The sequence below is a fragment of the Falco biarmicus genome, chromosome 11, assembly GCF_023638135.1.
Source record: "Falco biarmicus isolate bFalBia1 chromosome 11, bFalBia1.pri, whole genome shotgun sequence".
Lineage (NCBI taxonomy): Eukaryota > Metazoa > Chordata > Aves > Falconiformes > Falconidae > Falco > Falco biarmicus.
In genome coordinates this window covers 14,516,101-14,535,895 of record NC_079298.1, presented here as the reverse complement: position 1 = coordinate 14,535,895, position 19,795 = coordinate 14,516,101, and the positions used below count along the sequence as shown (strand labels likewise).

The following is a 19,795-nucleotide window of genomic DNA, read 5'->3' as shown; positions in this document are numbered from 1 at the left end:
CAGCAGGGTCTGTCTGCTCTGTGGCAGGGCATCGGTGGCCAAGCTTCCCGCAGCCTCATGGATCACTTTGCAGAAATCCTCTTTGCCTTGAACAAGCACTGCTTCAGCTACCTGAGTGTCTGGATCAAGGAGGCCATGCAGCAGGATGGCTTCCCCTCAGCCCGCGTCAGCCCTGAGCAGAAGGAGACCTTCAGCCAGCAGATCCTCAGGTTCGTGCACTGCTTGCTGTGGCTGTGCCCCATGTGTGATGGGAATGACCCATCCTGCATAGCCTGATGTGTCCCTCCTGCTTCATGTTTGTCCCCTCCCTGTCTTAGCAGAGAGCGTGTGAACAAGCGGCGAGTGAAGGAGATGGTGAAGGAGTTTACCCTGCTGTGCCGAGGGCTGCATGGCACAGAATACACAGCAGACTACTGAGCACCTGGCCAGGACCGCGGACAATTTGCCCGGACCAGCTCTTCCCTGCAAGGAAGCCCCCATCCTCCCCGCCCTGCTGCAGTACGGCTCATAGAATAACCCTCCACCTAGAATTAACCCACTCGGGACGCTCCTCAGCTAGATTTGGTGGCCACATCTCGGTGTCAGCATCTTTGTTTCCCCCAGCATGCTCCCCCCTCACAGGGGACAGGAGTGCCGGCTGCAGGAGGTGGCAGCGGGGGAAGCCTGGGCAGGACTGCCCCAGCACAGGCTGCCCTGCACCTGGGCTACCAGCCCTTCCCCAGAACTTCCCCGTGGGTGCCTGTGCCCCACGGCGGGGAGGCTGCCCCTGTGCCCACGGCAGTGGCTGGCTGGGCAGGGTGGCTTGCCCCCTGCTCATTTGTATGTGTGTGGTTGGGAGGGGGGAGGCCCTGCACCTAATTATATTAAGAATATTTCTATGTTGTGGCTTTCGTTATTGCAGTGCCTGGACTGCCTGCACCTTGGCTCAGAGGAAAAGCCAAGCAGAGGGGCTTAAAACAAGGTTGGGAGGCCTCAAAGCCTCCTGTCCTGGCTTCAGGAGGGATGGCAAAAAACAGTCCCCCTTGCTCACCATGCCGTCCTTGCCCAGCACAGAGCAGGTCACAGAGAAGAAACAGTCCTACCCCACATGAGAGGGGCCAGACTCCACCCCCACCAAATGCAGGGTCCTCCCTGCAGCACAGGGGGTGTGTGCCACAGTGCTGCTCATTAGAGCAGGTAAGGGGCTTGCTCACGCCCAGAGCCCTCTCCCACTTGCCTTAGTCCCTCTGCCCAGCCTGCAACCATGCTTTCATTTCTGGGGGTCCTGGTTCTAGTCTTCTGTTCTCTCAGGCTGGTTTCAGCTGACACACAGAGCTGTGCTCCCCAAGCAGGCATCATGAGCTGTGTTTTCACTCTGGCACACCTGGTGTCAGCCCTGTCTGTGCTCCTCAGCCCATGTTTTATTCTAGAAGATGATTCATTACAAGTCCTTTTCCATTCAGCTTTAGTTAGTAACAGTAGCCCACAAAAGCCTCAAGTCCTCAGACTGTCAGCTTGTGCAAAGCTCTAACTTTTGCATGTAGGGCCAAAACTGCCCTGGACTGGGGAACCTTCAGAGGCTGGTCCAGGCCAAGCACCTCTCCTGGCCCTGCTGCTGCCCTGGCTGTAAGCCCCAGGCATCCCCGAACACACACACACCTGCTCTCCCACCACAGTACTACTGACCCAAAGCTGCATCCAACGCAAGGCCAGTTGGTGGCAGGTCCAGACCCTTGAGAGACCCTCACAGCTCCAACACTTGTTGGCTGGCAATGCTTGGGCACCCACATGGCCCTGTTTCGGGCTAGGTGCCGATGCTGCTGCTGAATCAGGGTTGCTCGCGTCCCTCATCCTCATAGGCAATGGCAATCCCCCGTCGGCCCTGCGTAGCCTTGGAGATGGGCATCTGCCCCAGCCGCTGCTCCAGACCCCGCCAGCTGCGGGACTCCAGGAAGGAGGCTGGAAGGAAAGAGAAAGGGAATTGGGAATTGTTACTGGAAGCAGGGAGGCGGCATCTCCCCTGCACCAGGGCTCATCCCCACCACAAAACCAAATCACAAACCAGCAGGGCTGATCTCTGCAAGGGCCCGTGTCTGGTCCCTGCAGGCCAGGGTAGTGCTAGGGGGCAGCTGGGAGGCTGGGGGCTCGCAGAGGTGGGTGGCACGCATCTCCCCTGTGATCAACGAGATGTCAGGAATAGCTTCTGCTGCAGGGATGGCCGGTGGGAGTTCAACATGTGCGCAGGCACCTGTTGGGAAATAGTAACATTAGTCTGATACTCCTATCTATCCTCCAACGGGCACAGAGCTGAGACAACTGTGACCTCCGGGTAAGGGAGCTTAACAGGACATGCCCTGGGAGGGTGCTGGGCAGCTAGTTTCTAGCTATTACCTGGCAGCAGGTCTCGGAAATCAGTGAGGTAGTTCCCTGTCCATTCGCGGGCTGGGTTACAGGCCAGCTCCAGCTCATAGGGCGTCACAATGGGCCGGTAGAAGTCGCTGGAGTCCAGCAGGGAGTTCTGAGCACAGGCCACCAGGACAAAGATATCCACCTCCAGGAAGTTGGCCAGTTTGGCAGGGTTTGGCTTCCCCACAGCCAGTGTGTAGCTGCGCTTGCCAGCCCGGTGCAGAAGCTCCCGGAGGTGTTGCAGCACAGCCAGGTAGCCCGCCACGCCAAGGGTGCCCACCAGGATGCCCACCACGTGGGCGTCCCGGGCCCGCTCCACCAGGTAGAGGCGTCGCATCAGGGCCCGGTTGACATTGAGAGTCTCGTGGCGGCCACAGCCGGTGGTAGGATCAAAGGAGCTGAAGGGGCAACGGTTCCAGGTCAGCATGAAGCTGGTGAGGGCCAGGCCCTCGGCTCCCACGTAGAACATGGCACAGTCCTGCAGCCCTCCTGGTGCCTCCACCAGGAACTGGCGACCAAACCGCCGCTCCTCTCCAGGTAGTGCGGGACCAGGAGGGTCCCCACACACCACTCTAGAAAAGATGACATTGGGGTACTCAGGGCACAACTCCTGCTCCAGCTCACCTGAAGGGAGAGAAGAGTGAGAATGAAATGTGCCCACAGAAGGTGGGGCAGCAGATTAGGGGAGAGGAGAAGACAGAAGTCAAGGCTGACAGTGTCTGGGGAGTGCCTGCCTACTCTCCTCCTGGCAGCTCTGCAGAGCTCAGAGCAGCACCAGAGACCCCCTCCCTGCCGCAGAGCACTCACCCATTGCATGGGCATAGACCACATCGCTTAGCACCACCACATGGCTCTGCCGGTCAGGGTAGAGGTCCCGGAAGGTCTTTGTGCAATGCCCGATGTCCAGGGGCTGCCGCCCGAAGATATGCAGCACCGGGAGCTTTCTGCAGGGGCTGAGGCAGGCTGGGCCGTAGTGCAGCACCGCCTCAGCACCTACGTGCTCGGCGGCCACTTCATCCACACAGCAGCTGTGGGGAGGACCCTATGTCAGACAAGCTCTACCCCATAGAGCTCTTCCTTCTCCATGGCACTACTATCCCTTGCCTGAGCAGCTCCATCCCTCGGCCCTACCAGGCTGGGGACGGGTAGCTCCATTACTGCCCGTGCAGAAACCTCGGGACATGCCCGCACACCAACCTGCCGTACGTGGTGTCTCCTAGGACGTACATCTCGGCCCCGGTCGCCTCCTCCATCCGGGCCGCCAACGCCGCCGCGTCCGCCAGAAGCTCGTCGGGGAACTGGAGGGCGACCTGGGGGGCGGGGGGGGGGGAGAGGGGGTGAGGCACCAGGGAGGGGCGGCCCGTAGCTCCCGGCCCCGCTGCGGCCCCCGGCCCCGCTCACCTTGCGGAACCCGCCATCCCGCACGAAGGCGGCGGCCCGGTCCGTCTCGTAGAAGCTGTCAAGGTCTCCTCGCGGCGGCGGCGCCGCCGTCGGGCCCAGCTCCCGCCGCAGCGCGGCCTCCCCGTCGCTACTGAAGGCTGTTGCCATGGCGCCAAGGGGTTGCGGGTCAAGACCGCCACGCGGGGCCCCTGCGCCCGCTTCCGGGCTGGGGCGCGGAGTCGGCCAATGATAACTCGGCACCGCCCTCCCTTCTCCCGGAAATCCCGCCCTTTCTGGGGCGGGGCCTATCGCGCTTCACGGCAGGGCGATGAGGGGAAGAGCAGCCAATGGGAAGAGGCGCCCGTCGCGGCGCGTTACGGTCTAGGTAGATCCCGCGCGGCCGTCAGGCCGGGCAGCCAATAAGCGGGCGCGGTGGCGGTGGCGTCACGCTCTTTCCGTCCGGACGCTGCGGTTCCGTTCACGTGACCCGCGCGGGTCAGGTGACGCGCTCGCGCTCGCCCCCGGCTCGGCCCGCTCCGTCCCGGCTCGGCCCGCGCCGCTGCCGCCATGACGGGGCTCGCGCTGCTGTACTCGGGGCTCGGCCTCGCCTTCTGGACCACGATGCTGGGCGTCGGTCAGCGGGGCCGGGGGGGCCGGGCGGCGGGCCACAGGGTCGGACCGGGGCCGCGGGGCAGGAGGGGGCTCTGGGCGTGAGGAGAGGCTGCAGGTCGGGCCTGCGCCCCCCCTGGCCGGGGAGGGTCTGGGGTGTGGCGGGGAAGGACGGCGGGGGTTGAGGAGGTGTAACGTTAGTACCCCGGTGGCCCGTGGCCTGCCGTGGCACCGGGAGCGCTGCTGTGGGGCTCCTCAGCCTGGACATCACCCCCGGGCGCTTTCAGCGGCTCCCTCGGGCGGCTGGGGCCCCTGGCAGCGCCGTGTAGCTGCCAGCTCTCGGCACTCTGAGCCTGTCCAGCCTGAGCAGCTGATTTGCTTCTCTGCGTGTGCCGGAGTGGAAAGGTGCCGGTGCCAGTCAGGGGCTGTGTTTGGTTTTGGCAGGGCAGGGGAGGTAAATGCAGGTGCCTGTTTTTTCAGGCTGTGCTGGTTAATGTCTGCTGGATGGAGATCACCCTCCCGCTTTGCCAGGCTGTGGCGGCATAAGGAAATGTGCAGGTTTGTCAGGATCATTGCAGATCCGGTGCATGGCAGCTTCTTGCACCCCAGACTCTGCTGCTGATGGCATTGGGCTCAGCAGCACTGAGGATGGGTTTACTGTCCAAAGGGTAGCAGGAAGATTTTGTGCTGGAGCTGTTGGTTATTTCCTCTTTCAGTGCAGAGTGAAGTGTGACCATGAGCCAGTCGGAGGCTGGGGAGACCTTGGCTTTTGCCTCAGTATTTGGGTGAGGGGAGAGACCGAGTCAGAAGCAAAGGGTGTCTCACTTCCTCGTGTTTCCAGGGCCTTGGTGAACCCAGTGTGGGGCACGGGGCTGCCTTAGTGGATTCTCTGAATCACATGGCTTGCGCCAGTGCAGATGCATGCTGCGAACTTTAGACTGTTGGAAAATCTCAACAAGTTGAGCCCACAGGCTCTTAAGTTCCCATCCTGTTGCAATCCCTTTTCAGGAGAGGCACAAGCAGGAAGCGATCTCGCCCTGTGCAGTGTTGCGGTGGTGCCTCTTTGTGCTTCCTCTCGTTGTCCTTCCTCTCCTTGTCCTGACCCCTGCTTTGGTCCTCTGGTCCTGGTGACCCAGCTCACAGGAAAGTGTCCTTCGCCCTGTTTCTTTTGTGTATGAATCCAAGGCTACACCTGCTCTTGAAGAGATGGAAGGTGCCCTGAGGATCTGCCCTGAGCCGGTTGTAGTTCTTTACCACTCCTGGGGAGTGGGGGCAGCTGAGGCTGGCTGGGTTCAGTTCCTGCTCAGCCAGCCAAGCAGCAAAGCCAGAACACAAGTTGCAAACTGGCTGGACCTAGCACCATAGAGATCGTCCCTGAAGGTCACCCAGTATGCAGGCTGGGATGTGGCCTGCCTCTGCACTCCCTGGCCATGGTGGTACCGTTCCTCATTTGTGTGTGTTGCTGCAGGGGAGGGAGGCACCCTGATGCTGCAGGCAGGAGTGACCAGTGTTACTGCTTCCCGTTTTGGGGCCAGCTCGCCTGGTATGTTCTGCCGGTGCACTGAGCCCTGAGTCAGGTTTAGCACATAGGAACAGTGGGAACATCCCTGCTGTGAGGCTGGCAGGTCTCCCTGCGCTGCAGTGCTGAGGTCTTATGTGGAATGAGTTGTCCTGCGGGTCTTGGCTGTGGGCAGGGAAGGGCTCCTCTGACCTGGGGCATGTGGTCGTGCTGGCCATGTTGTGGCTTGCCATCATCCCCTGCCTGCAGGCTGTGACTCGCTGGAGGAGGGAGCACTGGGACATGTGTAGTGACCTCTTCACTGCTTTTAAGCATTTCAGAAGTTTCCTGTTTATTCTTTTCTTGACTGTATGCAGGGTCAGTGTCACACAGCCACTGGCTCTAGTCGGCAACGATAGAGCCGTCCCTTCACCCTCCTTATCTGGTGTGGGGACAGTGTGTGTGTGAAAGACAGTGTGACAGACAGTGCCACGCTGCCTGTGCTTATCTGTTCCTCAGGACGTTAGGTCACAATCTCTTTTCCAGCTGCACACTGTCAGCCATGCAAAAAGCAAGTATCTCTTCTGGTCTGCAGCCGTGTTTCCCGCTCATGAGCTCAGAGCAGGGCAGGGTTTTGGTGTGAGCACCTCTGGATGTGCCTGGGCTCTGCAGGGCTACTGCGTGTGACACCAGGCTTCGCAGGCCGAGGAGGAAACAGCAGTGCCGGGCTGGTAGTTGGTACCTGTCTGAAGGTCTCTGTGTCGCTCTTGCTTTCTAGGGATCTGCTACACAATATTTGACCTGGGTTTCCGCTTCGATGTGGCCTGGTGAGTTCCCTGAAAATGCTGGCATCCTCAGGGCTGTGTGAAGTGGGTGGTGCTGGCAGTGCCTGCCAGGAACAGTGCTCGTTTCTGAGTGATGAGCAGTGGTCACTGGATTGCAGGAGAACAAGAGCTACAGTGAGTAGGGCCTCAGCTCCCCAATAAGTGGGATAGATGCAGCCCACGTGTATGTCTGGCTGGCTCCATACAGGATCCTGGTGCAGCCATCACTGCCTTTCTCACCCCCTCTCCCAGCCCAAGCTTTCCCTTCACAGTGAGGGTTTGGGGGTGAGATCTCTGTCCGTGTGGGTGAGGGTTCTGAGTTGCTGGCTGGCAGAGACAGGCTCTCATGTCCCACTGTCTGGCAGTCCCCAACCCATCTTGGGCTGCATGATCGAGTGGGGGGTACCTGCTTTGGGGCTGTGCACTGTGAAAAGGGGGGCTCAGCCTGTGCTAACTCAGGGCTCGCTTCTCTCCAGGTTCCTGACAGAGACGTCACCCTTCATGTGGTGCAACCTGGGCATTGGTCTGGCCATCTCCCTGTCCGTGGTGGGAGCTGCCTGGTGAGTGCGTCTGGCTCTTCATCAGGCTCCTACTGTCCCACCTTGGTAGCTGTGTAAACACTGTGGTTTCCCCATGACAGGCAGTAGCAGGACAGCATGTACGTGTGGGGCTATGCGGGTCACTGCAGCAGTGGGGCCAGGTTGCTGGGCTCCTGGGGGGGTCTAGGCAGGCTGCCTCACAGGCTGCAACTGCAGTGGAGAGGCAGGGATGTCTTTGGCTCTCTGGAAGCCGTACCCCTGAGCCCAGGCCTTGCAGTGGCTCTTGTGCCCCAGCAGTTCTGCTGGCGTAGGTGGTGAAGCTTGGGACCACTTGTACCCTGGGGGTGGACAGGCCAAGCCCACGTTCTCCCCCAGCTGCATGACTGATTCTTGCTCAGCTGGAAGATCCTGGTTTCCTTATTGAATCCTTCTGCGAGTACCAGACCCTCCACCAACCACCCTTGTCTGCCACAGGGGGATTTACATCACAGGCTCCAGCATCATCGGTGGTGGAGTCAAAGCCCCTCGGATCAAAACGAAGAACCTGGTCAGGTAAGGACAGACCTGGGGTTAGGGCTCATGCCATGCCTGAGCAGGTCCCAGCCCTGTGCAGAGGCTTCTGTCCCATCTCTAGCTGGGTGCTGCTGGCAGACCGATCCTTGCTGAGCTGCTGCTGCTGTTTGCTTTCAAAACAAAGAACCCTAAAGGAGCCAGAGTGCTGATTTGAAGAGTCGCTGTGCAATATCATGCAGTGAATGAGCCCAGTGTGTTCTAAACAAACACCATGAGATCATATTTCCTGCCCGAGGCGAGGGTTCCCCTGGCCAGACCTTGCACAGCCATTCCCTGAGGGAGCAGAAGGGGGCTAGCAGAGGGCAGGGCTCCCTGGGCCTGCTTCCCACAGGTCTGTCACAGCTTACTTGGGTGGCACAGCACAACCAGCACCCGGCCTTTGTGTTTGGCAGCTCCCCCTTGTTTGAGAGGAAAAGGGGTCGGTAGGCTGGACTGCCTTTCTGCCCTTGGCAGCAGTGGGACAAGCTCGGATATGGCTGTGGAGGGGGCTGGCTGCTGGCTGGCTGAGCATGAAGTGGTAGGGGCTGCTCCGGGTGGAGGCATGGCACTCAGACTTTGCCTTTCTCCCACAGCATCATTTTCTGTGAGGCTGTGGCCATCTACGGGATCATCATGGCAATTGTCATCAGTAACATGGCTGAGGTATGGGAAGATGTGGGCTGGCCTGCACCGGCCTTGGGGCAACAGTGGGGATAGGCAGCTGGGCAGGGGCCAGTGCTGTGAACAGTGGCCTTGTGGGGACTTTCGGACACTTGTGGCTCTGGGAGCACCTGGGCGGGTGGTCTGTGTGGTGGTCCTTGTCTGTGCTGAAGAGTAGGTTGGGGGAGCACACACAAGGTGTGTGTCATGAAGCCACCCAGGGACATGGAGTCAGGGAGCAACTCTGGCCAAAATATGGCTGCCTCATGCTGTATCAGGGACAGGTACCTCTCCCAGGGACCACAGACTTGGCGCTAACGCAGACCCTGTGCTTTCTCTCAGCCTTTCTCTGCAGTCACCCCAGAGGCAATTGGAGCCAGGAACTACCACGCAGGTAAGGGCTGCTTGATCCCTGGTGCCATCGCTGTGAGCATTGCCACAACCCTGACTGCCACCTTCTGACCGGCCCGTGGCCCGCTGCAGGTGCCTGAAGGACATGCGACTCTTCTGCCAAAAAGCAGCTTTTTAGTTACCTTTTCAAGGCCCTCCTGCACCCACGGGGCTATGCTGCCCAGCAGCAGCACTGCTCCTCCCTTGGGTGGCAGAAGATTGCTGTCACCTGCTGGCCTGGCACTGCAGGAGCTGCTGCACACCCTGGAGCAGTCTTCCTTCCCAAACAGGAGGATGTTGCTGATGCTTGGCAGCTCTGGGGCTTCTGTCACCTCGAGGCAGAGCTGCTGCAGCATGCCCCAGGTGCAGGTAGAAGGGGGTTACCCCCTGCTCTTGCAGTGTTCCTCTCTCACAGGTTTCTCCATGTTTGGGGCTGGCCTGACCGTGGGGTTATGCAATCTCTTCTGTGGGGTCTGTGTGGGCATTGTGGGCAGCGGGGCTGCCCTGGCTGACGCCCAGAACGCCAGCCTCTTCGTCAAGATCCTGATCGTGGAGATCTTTGGCAGTGCCATAGGGCTGTTTGGGGTCATCGTCGCTATCCTGCAGGTACCTGCCTCCTGGGGCCACAAGGTTTATGTGAGCACAATGTGCCTGTCATCCTGGGTGCTCTTCAGCTCCAGGGAGAGACACCTGGGCTCCAGCACAATCCTCTGCTCTGGGGCAAGGAGGCTGCTCACAAGGTTTGGGTGGGGGGCACAGCTTTCCGCACAGCATGCCGTGCTTATTTGCAGCAGCGTGCTGAGCTCTTTTGATGGCCCCTCTGAGCAACTGTCATGGAGGGTGTCACCTTGGGTGCACCATGTGTGGTGCTCATGTCTTATTGGTGGGGCTGATAAGCTGTCTTCAGCTTCTGGATGGTTTCAGGGTGCTTGGGTGGGACTGGGATGCTGGGCTGGGGTTTGTGGGGCACAGCCTAACCTCTCTTCTTTCTTTCTAGACATCTAAAGTAAAAATGGGCAACTGAGCCCTGTCCCACCAAGCCTGTTCCAGCCTGCCCCAAGAGGTGCTGTATATACTTATTTAATGTTTCTATCCTTGACTGGGGCAGGAGCTGCCTAGCAGCAGGAGCCTGGCTGTGCAGAGCCCCATCCTGCTGATCCGTCGGCCCCTTGGAAGAAACAAATTTCTCTGTGTGAATTCTGCCCCCAGCAGCCAGGCCCAGCCCGTGGGGCCCTGCTGCTGCGTGTCCTCGGTGTGTGTAGAATCAACCACCAGTGCAATTCTGTGTCCGTGAAATAAATATGGTTCTCATCCAAGGTTGCAGCTCTTCCTCTGCCCTGTGCGTGCTGGGGAGACTTGCAGAGAGCAAGTGGTGATTTCAGCTAACCCTCTGCCTGAAAATTCCCCTCTGTGCCTCTGGCAAAGTCCCTGTCCTGCACCAGGAGCCTGGTGGTGTCCTCCCTGTGTGGGGTTAACCTGCTCGGCCTGCAAGCGGCAAACTTCTCTGAGCTGTGGGAAGGCAGAGCTCTGCCTTGCTGCCCAGAGCAGGTAGGAGGCTGCTGTAGCAGGCAGCAGCAGCCCCATGCTGCCACTGCCAGGCTTCTACTGGCGCTGGCAGTGCCCCGTGTGAGGCAGGCGCAGGCACAAGCTGGTTTGGGCCCTTCGGCTCCCATCCAGGTAGTTTAGTGCAGAGGGAGTGTACACGATATCCGTAGCTCCATTGTGCAGCTGGGGAGCGCCAGCCAGAAGGGTGGAGGAGTGAAGCTTTTGCCCCTTCCAAGGCTGTCCTCCAGCCAGCAGCTCCCTCGTGTGACTGTTGCCTGGGGGGTGCTGGGGCTCCCTAGTCTGCAGTGCCTCTGTCCAAGGGGGGCTGGCAGCAGGGACGCTTCGTGCTGGCTCTGCTTCCCTCTCCCTGGCTGTGCTGAACACAGTGTGGGAAAGCTGGCTGTGGACAGCTGGGCCTGCAGCTCATCTGCTGCTTGGGGGAAGGGAAGAACAAGGTCCTCCTGCCTCAGCTCTGCAGAGAGCCTGGAGCCGATGCTTCTGCAGTCTGCTGTATCCAGTACGAGGCCCTCATCCTGCTGTGCTGCCAGTGCACCCTTTGTAGGGAAGCATTGATTCCCCTGGCGCTTCCAGTGCTGTGTCAGAGCAGCTGCGTGCCTGGAGCTGCCCATCTCTTCTCACCTGGATGCGACAGGCTGGGCAGCGGTGAGGCTGCTGGAGCCAGGGAAGGGTTCAGACCTGCCGATTTTTGCCCTTGGAGTAGGGCAGCTGCCTCTGCAGGGCCTCCCGGAGCTCTGCTGGTCTCCCAGCTGTGCTCCACACTGTCCGATGTGTCTTGGGGACAGCAGCGTGTTTCAGCCCTGGTTGCAGGAAGACTGCTGGGGCAAATCAAGCCTCTGTTTCTGCTGGCTGCCCTCTAGGACTGGAGGCTGCGACAGGAGCTCTGTGCCTCACGTAATGGCAGGGACATGAGCTGGGCCCTACCTGCTCAAAGAAAGGGTGTCAGGTGTAGGCAGTTTTGGCTGTACTCTTGTCCTCTGGCATTGCTGGTGCTGCAGGCCAGAGGCATTTGAAGCCCCTAGAAGCTGCAGGGCCATCTCCTCAGACCTATGCCAGACTTGCGGGGCTGTGTTTAGGAAGGAGATGCCTGGGGTTGGAGAGCCTGTGCTGGTGGTAGAGAAGCTGTGGTATGGGTTAATAGTCTGGCTGGTTAACAACTGTCTTGAAAGACTCATCAACTTGGCTTTCAGGGATGGGTCTTGCCCTGCCCTGCCTTGGCTCGATAGAAATCTACCTGCTGTCAGAAGTCTCCCTCCGCAAGGTGCTTTCCCACCCTCCATGTCCAGCCTGTGTGTTATCACGGCTTTGGCAGGGGAATGTGCTCCAGGCTTGCCCACAGGCCCCTTGTGAGGATGCGAGACCCACCAGGGCTGGTCTCAGGGTGGCCCATGGCCCGTCTCTTGCAGTCAGCAGCGGCGACCTGGGCGCACTCGGTGATCTCGTGTCCTAGGGGCACGCGTGCTCTTTGGTTCTGCGCCTTGTGTCACTTTGGGAGCAGCACGAGTTGGAAGATGACTTGGTGACGGTGTGTAAGTACCCGCAGGCGATATGCCACCTGCCAAGGAGCCGAACCCAGAGCTGGAGGCAGAAGTCGGGCAGCTTTCACAGGGCTTACCTGCAGGGTGGAGCAGGGCTGGGCTGGGTGGGTGCCAGTCCCGCCTGAAGGTTGTCTTCTGAGGGGAGCAGCCGTGGGGCAGAGGGAGAGCCCTGGCGGGGTGAGCGGCCAGGCGCGGGGCGCACAGAGGCCTCGGAGGGCAGGGGCTGCGCAGAGCGGGCACAAACGCCGTGGGGCGGCGGGCAAGAAGTGAGGGGCTGTGGGCAGCGCCAGAATTCCCGGTGGTGGGTCGAAGTGGCGGTGGGACCAGCCCAGGATCCTACGGTCATGCTGTTGTGGTAGGGAGAGCGGAATTCTCGGTGTTTCCTAGCAATGGAGCCCGGGGGGCGGGGGAAGGAGTCACAGATGGGTTGCGGCGGGTGCTGAGCCAGCACCGACGCGCGGGGACACGGGAGTCGCCCCGGGGGGGGCCGCGAAAGCGCCGCCGCCCGCAGCGGGCGGGAGGGGAGGGACACCGGGGGACCCCGTCCCCGTGGCCGCGGGGCTCCTCGGAGGGTCCCCGGTGCCGCGCGGGGGCCGCGGGCTGAGCACCGCGGGGCGGGGCGGGGGCGCGGCGCCTCCCGGGGGGTCCCGGTCCCCGCGGGGCTGCCCCGGCCCGGCGGCGGCGCGGTCCCGGGGCGCGGGGCGGGCGGTGGCGGCGGCCCCGCCCGGTGCGGCGGCGGGCGGAGCCGGCGTGCGGGCGCGGCCCCGTCTCCCTGCGGCTCTCGGCGGTGCGGCGGCCCGGCCGGCAGGGCCCCCCGCAGCCCCGGGCATGGGAGCCCGCGGGCCGGCGGCCGGGGCTGGAGGAGGAAGAGAAGGAAGAGGAGGAGAAGGAAGCGGCGGCGGGGGCCGCTGACCGGCGCCGGGGCGGCGCGGCAGCCCCGAGGCCGCGGTGAGTGGAGCGGCGCGGACAGGCCTGGCCGGGTGGGGGAGGCCCGGGATGCCACCGGGGGATGTGATCCCGGTCACTTAGGGGTGGTACCGCCCCGGCTCTGGAAGAAGCCTCTTTTTGAGGTTGTTTCTCGTTTTTTAATAAGTTTGTGTGTGTGTTGGTGACTGGGAAAAATGGGGGTGGGGTGGGGGGGTGGGGGTGTTGCATGCACCCCTTCGCCCAGCTTTATGGCCGGGAGGAGGCCACCTTTGGTGGCACCGGGGCCATCAGTTGTCCCTGCACCTCCCTTCTCCCAGCCCAGGGATGTCCTGCGGGAAGGATGGAGCTCATAGGGAGGACCATGGATCCCCTCCAAAACAAGCATCACCAGCCCTATGGCACACACCGCGCCGGGGTGAATCCCTGGGGACCAGCTCCCCAACCCCGGGTTGCTTTCGGCCTCTTGCACCCTGCAAAGACGCTGCGATGGGGGCAGATGACATCATGTTTCATAGCCCCCTGCTTAGCGCGTGTTTTTAAGCCCACTCATGTTCATGAGATCCTGTGGCCGCCGTTCATGGAGTGCTTCGCTTTTGTTCCCGTTGAGCATCACTCTCTACTTGCCTCGTGGACTGCCCTGCTAAAGGGTCCCTACAACCCGCTCTTATTCCGCCCTAGCACCTCCCTGCCTGGCTGTTCAGACGCCACTGCTCCATGTGCTGCCTGCTGCGAGGGTTTTTGGGGAGGGTTTCTGGCAGGCGCTGGGGGGGGGGGCAGATAGGTCCCTGTGTCAAGGGCTGTGCTGGGTGACAGGGCGCTGTGACTGTGAGAAGGTTTGGGAGATAATGGCAAAGCTGGCTTTTCTCCAGAGGGCGACTTTCTAGAAAAAACCTGGATGAAGGGTTGGGGTGCTGGTATGTGCCAGGAGACCCCTGCCCACGGGAACCCCGCTCCACATCCTACAGAGAGAGAGGGTGGACGCATTTGGGGTGCTGGGCTCGGAGCCTTTTCAAGCACCTCCCTGCCTGCCAGCCAGTGGGCTCCTGCCAGCACCCCGCTGCCTGCCAGGGACAGCCCTGCGGCTGCGAGAGGGCAGCTGGAGCAGAGTTGGGCAGGGGGTCCTGCTTCGCACCTCTGCTCCGATCCCTGCTCCCAGCCCGTGCTGCTGTCACTGCCGCTCGCCCTGCAGCTCCCCGGGGGGCCCCACTGGCCAGGGCTGGCAGCTGCTGGTGGGCTGGCCCCAGGCCCTGGGCTGGTTGCCAGCACCCTCAGGTCCTAGCTGCGCTCCGGCTGGGGGGTCCTGCCGCAGCTCCCAGGCCGCTGGAACGCCCCCCAGGATTCCTGCAGTGGCACCGGCCTGTCCCTGGGTCTCTGAGACCTTGTGAACCCCTGTGCCTGTCCCTTGCATTTGCCTTGTCTTGTCCAAGCAACTTCCCTGAGAGCGGGGACTGGGGCAGGGACCAGGGCAGGAACTGGAGTGCCCAGCCATGCTGTGGCCCGAGCCCGACAGTGGCGGGGCTGGGAAGGGCCAGACACGGTTTGGCTCAGCTGGGGCCCTCCAGTGACTCTCCCGGCTGCCTTCCCAGCAGGGCTCTGGCCCAGCTCCAGGTGTCATGTGGGAGATAAGGGGACCCTGGCTCCCAGCAGCTCCCAGCGTCCCGGGGCCTCACCACCAGCAGCAGGAGGAGAGAGGACCCACACTGCTGGCTGTAAGCTGGACCCCCCTGGACATGGCAGGGACCCCCACCCCAGGGGCTGGGACGTCCCACTCGGCTTGGCTCAGTGTTTGCCATGCTGCTGCTCGCCCCGCTGGCTGCTCCGAGGAGGGCCCCGCTGGCAAGGCATTTGCTGCCGGCCCCGCTTCGGTGCCGCTGCTGGGGTGGCAGCACTGGGGGTGGGGGTTTGGGGTATGGGGAGCAGGGAAATAGGGTGCCTCCAAAAGGGGTGGCTGGTGGCGACACCCACGGCACCCTTGGGACATCCCAGGCTGGCTGCGTTTTTGGAAAGCGTGACCTTCTCCAAGGGCCCAGCCTCCACAGAGGCTCTCTGTGGCACCTGTCGGGGTATCCCCATCCCCTGCTGGAGGGGATGAGGAGTGGATCTGGCCTGGGCTTGGCCTTGGGAAGCAGGGAGGAGACTTGCTGCGTGGGGCTGGGGTCATCTTGTGTCTTTATGGCTGTGCCTTCAGAGGAGGGGTCCAAGCACAGCATCCCCCCCAGGGTGCTCTCTGGCATACTAACCTGTGAGCCCATCACCTCTGCATCAGGCCTGTGCTGCTTCCACTGCCCTAGTGTCGTTCAAGCTGGGGTTGGGGGCTCAGGCTGGGACTGTCCTGAACATGGGGTGTCTCGGTAGGATTGGGACCGTGGCTGGAGCCGCCTCCCTGCCCCGCTGAGCGCACATGTCTGCCTGCTCATGCCCGGAAGATGACCAGGCTGCTCTTGGGGGTGACCCTGGAAAGGATTTGCAAGGCCGTGCTGCTGCTCTGCCTGCTCCACTTCGTCATCATCATGATCCTCTACTTCGACGTCTATGCGCAGCACCTGGACTTCTTCAGCCGCTTCAATGCCAGGAACGCCTCGCGCGCCCACCCTTTCTCCAACTCCTCCCGCCCCAACAGCACCGTCCCCAGCTACGGGCCAGCTGGTGCTGAAGCCCCGTCCCCCAGCGCAAAGCCCAGCACCAACCAGTCCGCCACTGAGAAGCCCTTGCAGCCCTGCCAGGAGACACCTCCTGGGTTAGGTGAGAAGTGTGGGGTGAGCATAGGGAGGGAGTTGGGCTCTGGCTCCAAGTGTGGGGCTGAAGTGGGTGCCCATGGGTGGCGTCCTTGCCCCCTGGGCTCTAGGCATAGCTTCCCAGCGGTCCCAGGGGCGGAGCAGTGGAGAAACTCCAGCCTGGAACTGGTACCAGGATAGCTGGTTTTGGGTTTTATTAGCAGCTTGCCCAGTCTCTCTGCACTGTTTGGGAAAGGTTTTGGGTGTCCTCTGCCCTCGGTAGTGCCGGTCCCCCTTGCAGGTCCCCCTCACTGTTTGCTCTGCTGCGGGTGACCATGACCCTGACCATGTCCTGTCCTGCGGGCATCATCCTGCCCTCCCTCTTGCAGTCGGGCGCCTGCTCATTGAGTTCAGCTCTCCCATGAGCATGGAGCGGGTGCAGCGGGAGAACCCCGATGTGCGCCAGGGTGGCAAGTACACCCCTCCGGACTGCCTGCCCCGGCAGAAGGTGGCCATCCTCATCCCCTTCCGGCACCGTGAGCACCACCTCAAGTACTGGCTGCACTACCTGCATCCCATCCTGCGCCGGCAGAAGGTGGCTTATGGCATCTACATCATCAACCAGGTGAGAGGGGCGAGGGCGATGGGGTGGTGGGGCTGGGGTGGGCTGGTGGGTATCACTGAGCTCTGCCCTGCAGTTTGGTGAGGACACCTTCAACCGGGCCAAGCTGCTCAACGTGGGGTTCCTGGAGGCTCTCAAGGACGATGAGGAGTATGACTGCTTCATTTTCAGTGATGTGGACCTCATCCCCATGGACGACCGCAACCTCTATCGCTGCTACGAGCAGCCGCGGCACTTTGCCGTTGGCATGGACAAGTTTGGGTTCAGGTGTGTGCCCTGGGGTGCCGCAGTGTTTCCACCCCAGCAGGGCTGAGGTGGCCTTGCCAGGATGACACTGGGGCCACCAATCTCAGTTTTCACCTGGAACAGGCATGGGGTTGCTGGTTGGGATTGTGGACGTGGGATGGGAAGAGGGCACAGAGCCCTGAGTGGGAGGGTGACACGGGGGAGGGCTGGTGCTTGTCCCTGGAGGTCCCCATGGGGCTGACCCCCATCCTGGCCTGTCCCTGGGGATGAACTGTTTGCATTCAACCTGCAGGCTGCCCTATGCTGGCTACTTCGGAGGCGTCTCTGGGCTGAGCAAGTCCCAGTTCCTGAAGATCAACGGCTTTCCCAATGAATACTGGGGCTGGGGAGGAGAGGACGATGACATCTTTAACCGGTAGGTGCTAACCCCTTGCCAGCCCTTTCTGGCTGGGGTGTGCTGGGGGCTCCCCGCTGAGCCCCAACCTGCCGCCCTCACCAGCGCCAGGACTCCCCGTTTTGCAAGGGACGTGCATGGGGCACGCCACACTGGAGGAGGGATTTAATTACCCTCTGCCTCGAGGGCTGGTGACCTTCACGGGGCCGTGGGGCACCCACATGCTTTCCTCATGGCTGAGCCCCCTCCACAGCATGGTGGGGCCCGGCCCCCTCGGGCGGTGGTAGGAGCTGTGCCGGGGCGGTGTGCCTGCGGGCTCCGCTCCAGGCCAGGGCCAGGATGCTAAACTTGGAAGCGTCTCGATGGCGGCTGAGCCGAACAGGCATTTCGGCCAGCAGCCGGCAGGCCGCAGCACAGCTGCGTGCAGCACCGGGGCGAACCCCCCCGCAGGCACCCCACCTTGGGTGCGTTGGGTGCCGGAGCTGGAGAGTTGCCACCTCATCTCCTGCGGGTTTCCCCACGGCACTGCCACAGCTGGTGGCACACAGCCAGCCCGTAATGGCCAGGCGAGCAAAACGCCCCTCGCATGGGCAGGGGTGACACAGTTGCGATTTCCATGCAAGGTGGGCTCAGGGTGGGGAACAAGCAGCATGTGGAGCTCTGGGAGAGAGCTTCAGGCAGCCCTTAATTTGTGGGGAGGGCCCAGAGGGAAGGGCCCAGCACCGGCATTTGGAGAATGTAAAGGGCAGGGGCTGTGGAGGGGGGGACGGCTGTCGGCGTGGGCTCAGCACGGGGCTGACCGCAGCTGCCGGCCCTTGGAGCTGGAGGCCTCTGGACGGGAGCGGTGCTTGGGGCACCCAGCACCCTCAGTCATGGCACCGGCCTCGCCGTGACCTGGCTTTGCTCATCTTGGCTTGGCATGGCCCTGTTTAACAAGGGGCAGGTTTATTTGGCCTGGGGCATGACCCTGGAGGTCTCCGAGCCAGGGAATGTCCCACACTGATTCCCCCTGCTCCTACCCCCCAGCATCTCCCTGAACGGCATGAAGGTGTCGAGGCCCGACATCCGCATCGGGAGGTACCGCATGATCAAGCACGAACGTGACAAACACAACGAGCCCAACCCGCAGAGGTGAGTGAGTGCAGGGGCCTGGCCAGCCGGGATGCCAGGCAGTCGCTGGGATGCCTCTGGCTACCAGCTCCCCTACTCTGCGCACCCCCACGGAGGTCCAGCACCGCTGGCACCATGGCAAGCACCCCCCTCCCCGCCTCATCGCGCTCCCCTTTCCACCAGATTCACTAAGATCCAGAACACCAAAATGACGATGAAGCGGGATGGGATCAGCTCGCTGCAGTACCGGCTGGTGGAGGTCTCGCGCCAGCCCATGTACACCAACATCACGGTGGAGATCGGCCGGCCACCCCCGCGCCTGGCCCGGGGCTAGCGCTTGTGCCGCCGGCAGAGCCGCCAGGAGCCGGCTCTGTGGCCGGGCTGGCTGGGCACCGTGTTTGCCCCGGCTTGAGAGCCAGGACTGGCTGGGGATGTTTTCTGCCTACTCTGCTGCCTTCTGGAGACGGCCACCCCCAGCCGGGCCCTCGGTGCCCAGGATTTCTCTGTCCCCTCCCTGTCCCCATGAGTGTGTTTGCAGGACCCCCGCCCCATACTCAGTGTGTTGGCGGACGAGCCCGGCTGCCCAGCGTGCGGCTCCTGGCACAGAGGGAGGGGGCAGCCCCAGCCCTGGCAAGGAGCCCCCTGCCCATGCCAGCTCCTGCCTGCACCCCAGGTGGGGAGGGTGAGATCCCGCTGCTCTGGAGAGCTGGCGGGTCCCCACCAGCGCTGTGAGAAGCGGGGTGCAGGCTTCCCCCTTCACCAGTGCTGGAGCCGCTGCTGCCCCAGCCGGGGTGGGAGCAGCCTGGGCCCCCCTGAGCAGGCAGGGTCGGGGTGAGGTTGCCACCCGGGCCAGGCGCTGCCTGTGCTGCTGGGCACACAGACGTGGCTCGCTGTCTTCCTCTGCTTTAGTCTGGTGCTTAGAGCCGGGCTCTGCCTCAGCTCTGCCAAACAGAGACCTCTGGTTAGCGAATGCCCCTCGCTGTGCCTCAGTTTCCCCAGGGCTGGTGGGGGGAAGCCGTATTCTGTCCCCCCTCCCCAAAGGCAGATGCTGTGTGCGTGTGCAGCCCCCGCCGGTGGCTGCCCTCACCTGCCCTCCCCGTTTTGTGGGAGGGTGGGACTCATTTGAACCCCCCCAGCCCCTCTTGGTGGTGGCTGGCATGGGGGGGTGCGCTGCCCCACAGCTCCCTCCAGCAGTGGGTGCCCCACAGGCGGTTTGGGGGCCACTGGGGTCTCCCCCTTCTCTGGCTCCCCTCCTCCAAGCCTGGGGCAGGGGGACTGCAGGCAGGAGAGGCCGGGGCCGTGCAGGGCAGGTGCCCTGTGCCCCTCCATGGGACAAGAAGGCCCGGCACCCCGCACCCCGCAGGGGGCCGGCAGCAGTGGGGTTGCAAGCGGGGCAGCACGCCAGGGTGGGGGGGCACCGGCGACTTTTGTACATTTGAATGTCTGACCCTTTTTTTCAGCGTACGTTGAATGCAGCGTTCGGTCGTAGAGACCGGGGGTTTTGTATTTAATAAAAGTTTCAAAAGTTTGCAGGGTTTGTAGGGCTGGGGAGGGGGCGGGGAATCACCATGAGATGGAGCAATTTCAGCATCTAGTGGGAAGGGGTCTGGGGGGCAACGCTGTCTGCCAGCTCTAACTGGGGGCTGGGAGGCAAAGCCCCCCTGCTCTGCTCAGCCCTGGAGCCTTTCCAGCTCACCCAGCCATGGAGCAGCACTGGGGCATCCCTGCCCCGCAAGGTGCCCAGGGCACGCATGGGGCAAAGCTGGCTGCTGTCACCATGCCATGGATGCTTGCTGCACCTCCCTGCCCTTGGGGACAATGCTCTCCCCCAGCAGGGACAGGCC

At 62.3% G+C, this 19,795-nt stretch overlaps 4 protein-coding genes across 6 annotated transcripts in view; 3 read left to right on the top strand and 1 right to left on the bottom strand.

Annotated features, from left to right (window-relative positions):
* The window catches only part of IPO13 (importin 13), a 32,211-nt gene extending 31,333 nt beyond the window's left edge, over window positions 1-878 (top strand). Inside the window, exons 19-20 of one of the 2 annotated variants that reach the window (XM_056356001.1) lie at window positions 28-209; window positions 321-878. In XM_056356001.1, the coding sequence (XP_056211976.1) occupies window positions 28-209; window positions 321-417 (279 nt within the window). In that variant the 3' untranslated portion in view covers window positions 418-878. Of the gene's footprint in view, window positions 1-27; window positions 210-317 lie in introns of both variants that reach the window. The other variant, XM_056356000.1, reaches the window with a different exon arrangement.
* A 502-nt stretch (window positions 879-1,380) lies between these two features.
* DPH2 (diphthamide biosynthesis 2) lies at window positions 1,381-3,998 on the bottom strand. Its single transcript, XM_056356537.1, has 6 exons — window positions 3,787-3,998; window positions 3,583-3,695; window positions 3,193-3,413; window positions 2,371-3,009; window positions 2,042-2,227; window positions 1,381-1,938 (listed from the first exon to the last, which is right to left on the bottom strand). Exons 1-6 carry the CDS (start codon window positions 3,931-3,933, stop codon window positions 1,808-1,810), a joined length of 1,437 nt encoding a protein of 478 aa, XP_056212512.1. The 5' UTR covers window positions 3,934-3,998; the 3' UTR covers window positions 1,381-1,807.
* A 234-nt stretch (window positions 3,999-4,232) lies between these two features.
* Window positions 4,233-10,153, top strand: ATP6V0B (ATPase H+ transporting V0 subunit b). The gene is made up of 8 exons (XM_056356250.1): window positions 4,233-4,399; window positions 6,651-6,699; window positions 7,173-7,256; window positions 7,710-7,787; window positions 8,381-8,450; window positions 8,790-8,841; window positions 9,253-9,443; window positions 9,835-10,153. The coding sequence occupies exons 1-8, from the start codon at window positions 4,333-4,335 to the stop codon at window positions 9,859-9,861; spliced, it is 618 nt and encodes a 205-aa protein (XP_056212225.1). The 5' UTR covers window positions 4,233-4,332; the 3' UTR covers window positions 9,862-10,153.
* A 2,543-nt stretch (window positions 10,154-12,696) lies between these two features.
* B4GALT2 (beta-1,4-galactosyltransferase 2) lies at window positions 12,697-19,479 on the top strand. Of its 2 annotated transcripts, none has more exons than XM_056355979.1 (7): window positions 12,697-12,886; window positions 15,221-15,607; window positions 15,969-16,204; window positions 16,278-16,468; window positions 16,740-16,862; window positions 17,868-17,972; window positions 18,135-19,479. In XM_056355979.1, the coding sequence occupies exons 2-7, from the start codon at window positions 15,292-15,294 to the stop codon at window positions 18,283-18,285; spliced, it is 1,122 nt and encodes a 373-aa protein (XP_056211954.1). In that variant the 5' UTR covers window positions 12,697-12,886; window positions 15,221-15,291; the 3' UTR covers window positions 18,286-19,479. The 2 variants fall into 2 exon arrangements, with proteins under 2 accessions (XP_056211954.1, XP_056211953.1); XM_056355978.1 differs by lacking the exon at window positions 12,697-12,886 and adding an exon at window positions 14,427-14,574.
* Window positions 19,480-19,795: the final 316 nt, after the last annotated feature.

Excerpts from the sequence above, each read along its gene's own strand:
- DPH2 (XM_056356537.1), bottom strand. The coding sequence starts at position 3,933 with ATGGCAACAGCCTTCAGTAGCGACGGGGAGGCCGCGCTGCGGCGGGAG. Across the intron at positions 3,696-3,786 it reads GGGATGGCGGGTTCCGCAAG|GTCGCCCTCCAGTTCCCCGA; the intron begins GTGAGCGGGGCC and ends CCCGCCCCCCAG. Across the intron at positions 3,010-3,192 it reads GGTCTATGCCCATGCAATGG|GTGAGCTGGAGCAGGAGTTG; the intron begins GTGAGTGCTCTG and ends CTCTCCCTTCAG.
- ATP6V0B (XM_056356250.1), top strand. The coding sequence starts at position 4,333 with ATGACGGGGCTCGCGCTGCTGTACTCGGGGCTCGGCCTCGCCTTCTGG. Across the intron at positions 6,700-7,172 it reads TTCCGCTTCGATGTGGCCTG|GTTCCTGACAGAGACGTCAC; the intron begins GTGAGTTCCCTG and ends GCTTCTCTCCAG. Across the intron at positions 7,788-8,380 it reads AAAACGAAGAACCTGGTCAG|CATCATTTTCTGTGAGGCTG; the intron begins GTAAGGACAGAC and ends TTTCTCCCACAG.
- B4GALT2 (XM_056355979.1), top strand. The coding sequence starts at position 15,292 with ATGACCAGGCTGCTCTTGGGGGTGACCCTGGAAAGGATTTGCAAGGCC. Across the intron at positions 16,205-16,277 it reads GCATCTACATCATCAACCAG|TTTGGTGAGGACACCTTCAA; the intron begins GTGAGAGGGGCG and ends TCTGCCCTGCAG. Across the intron at positions 16,863-17,867 it reads GACGATGACATCTTTAACCG|CATCTCCCTGAACGGCATGA; the intron begins GTAGGTGCTAAC and ends CCTACCCCCCAG.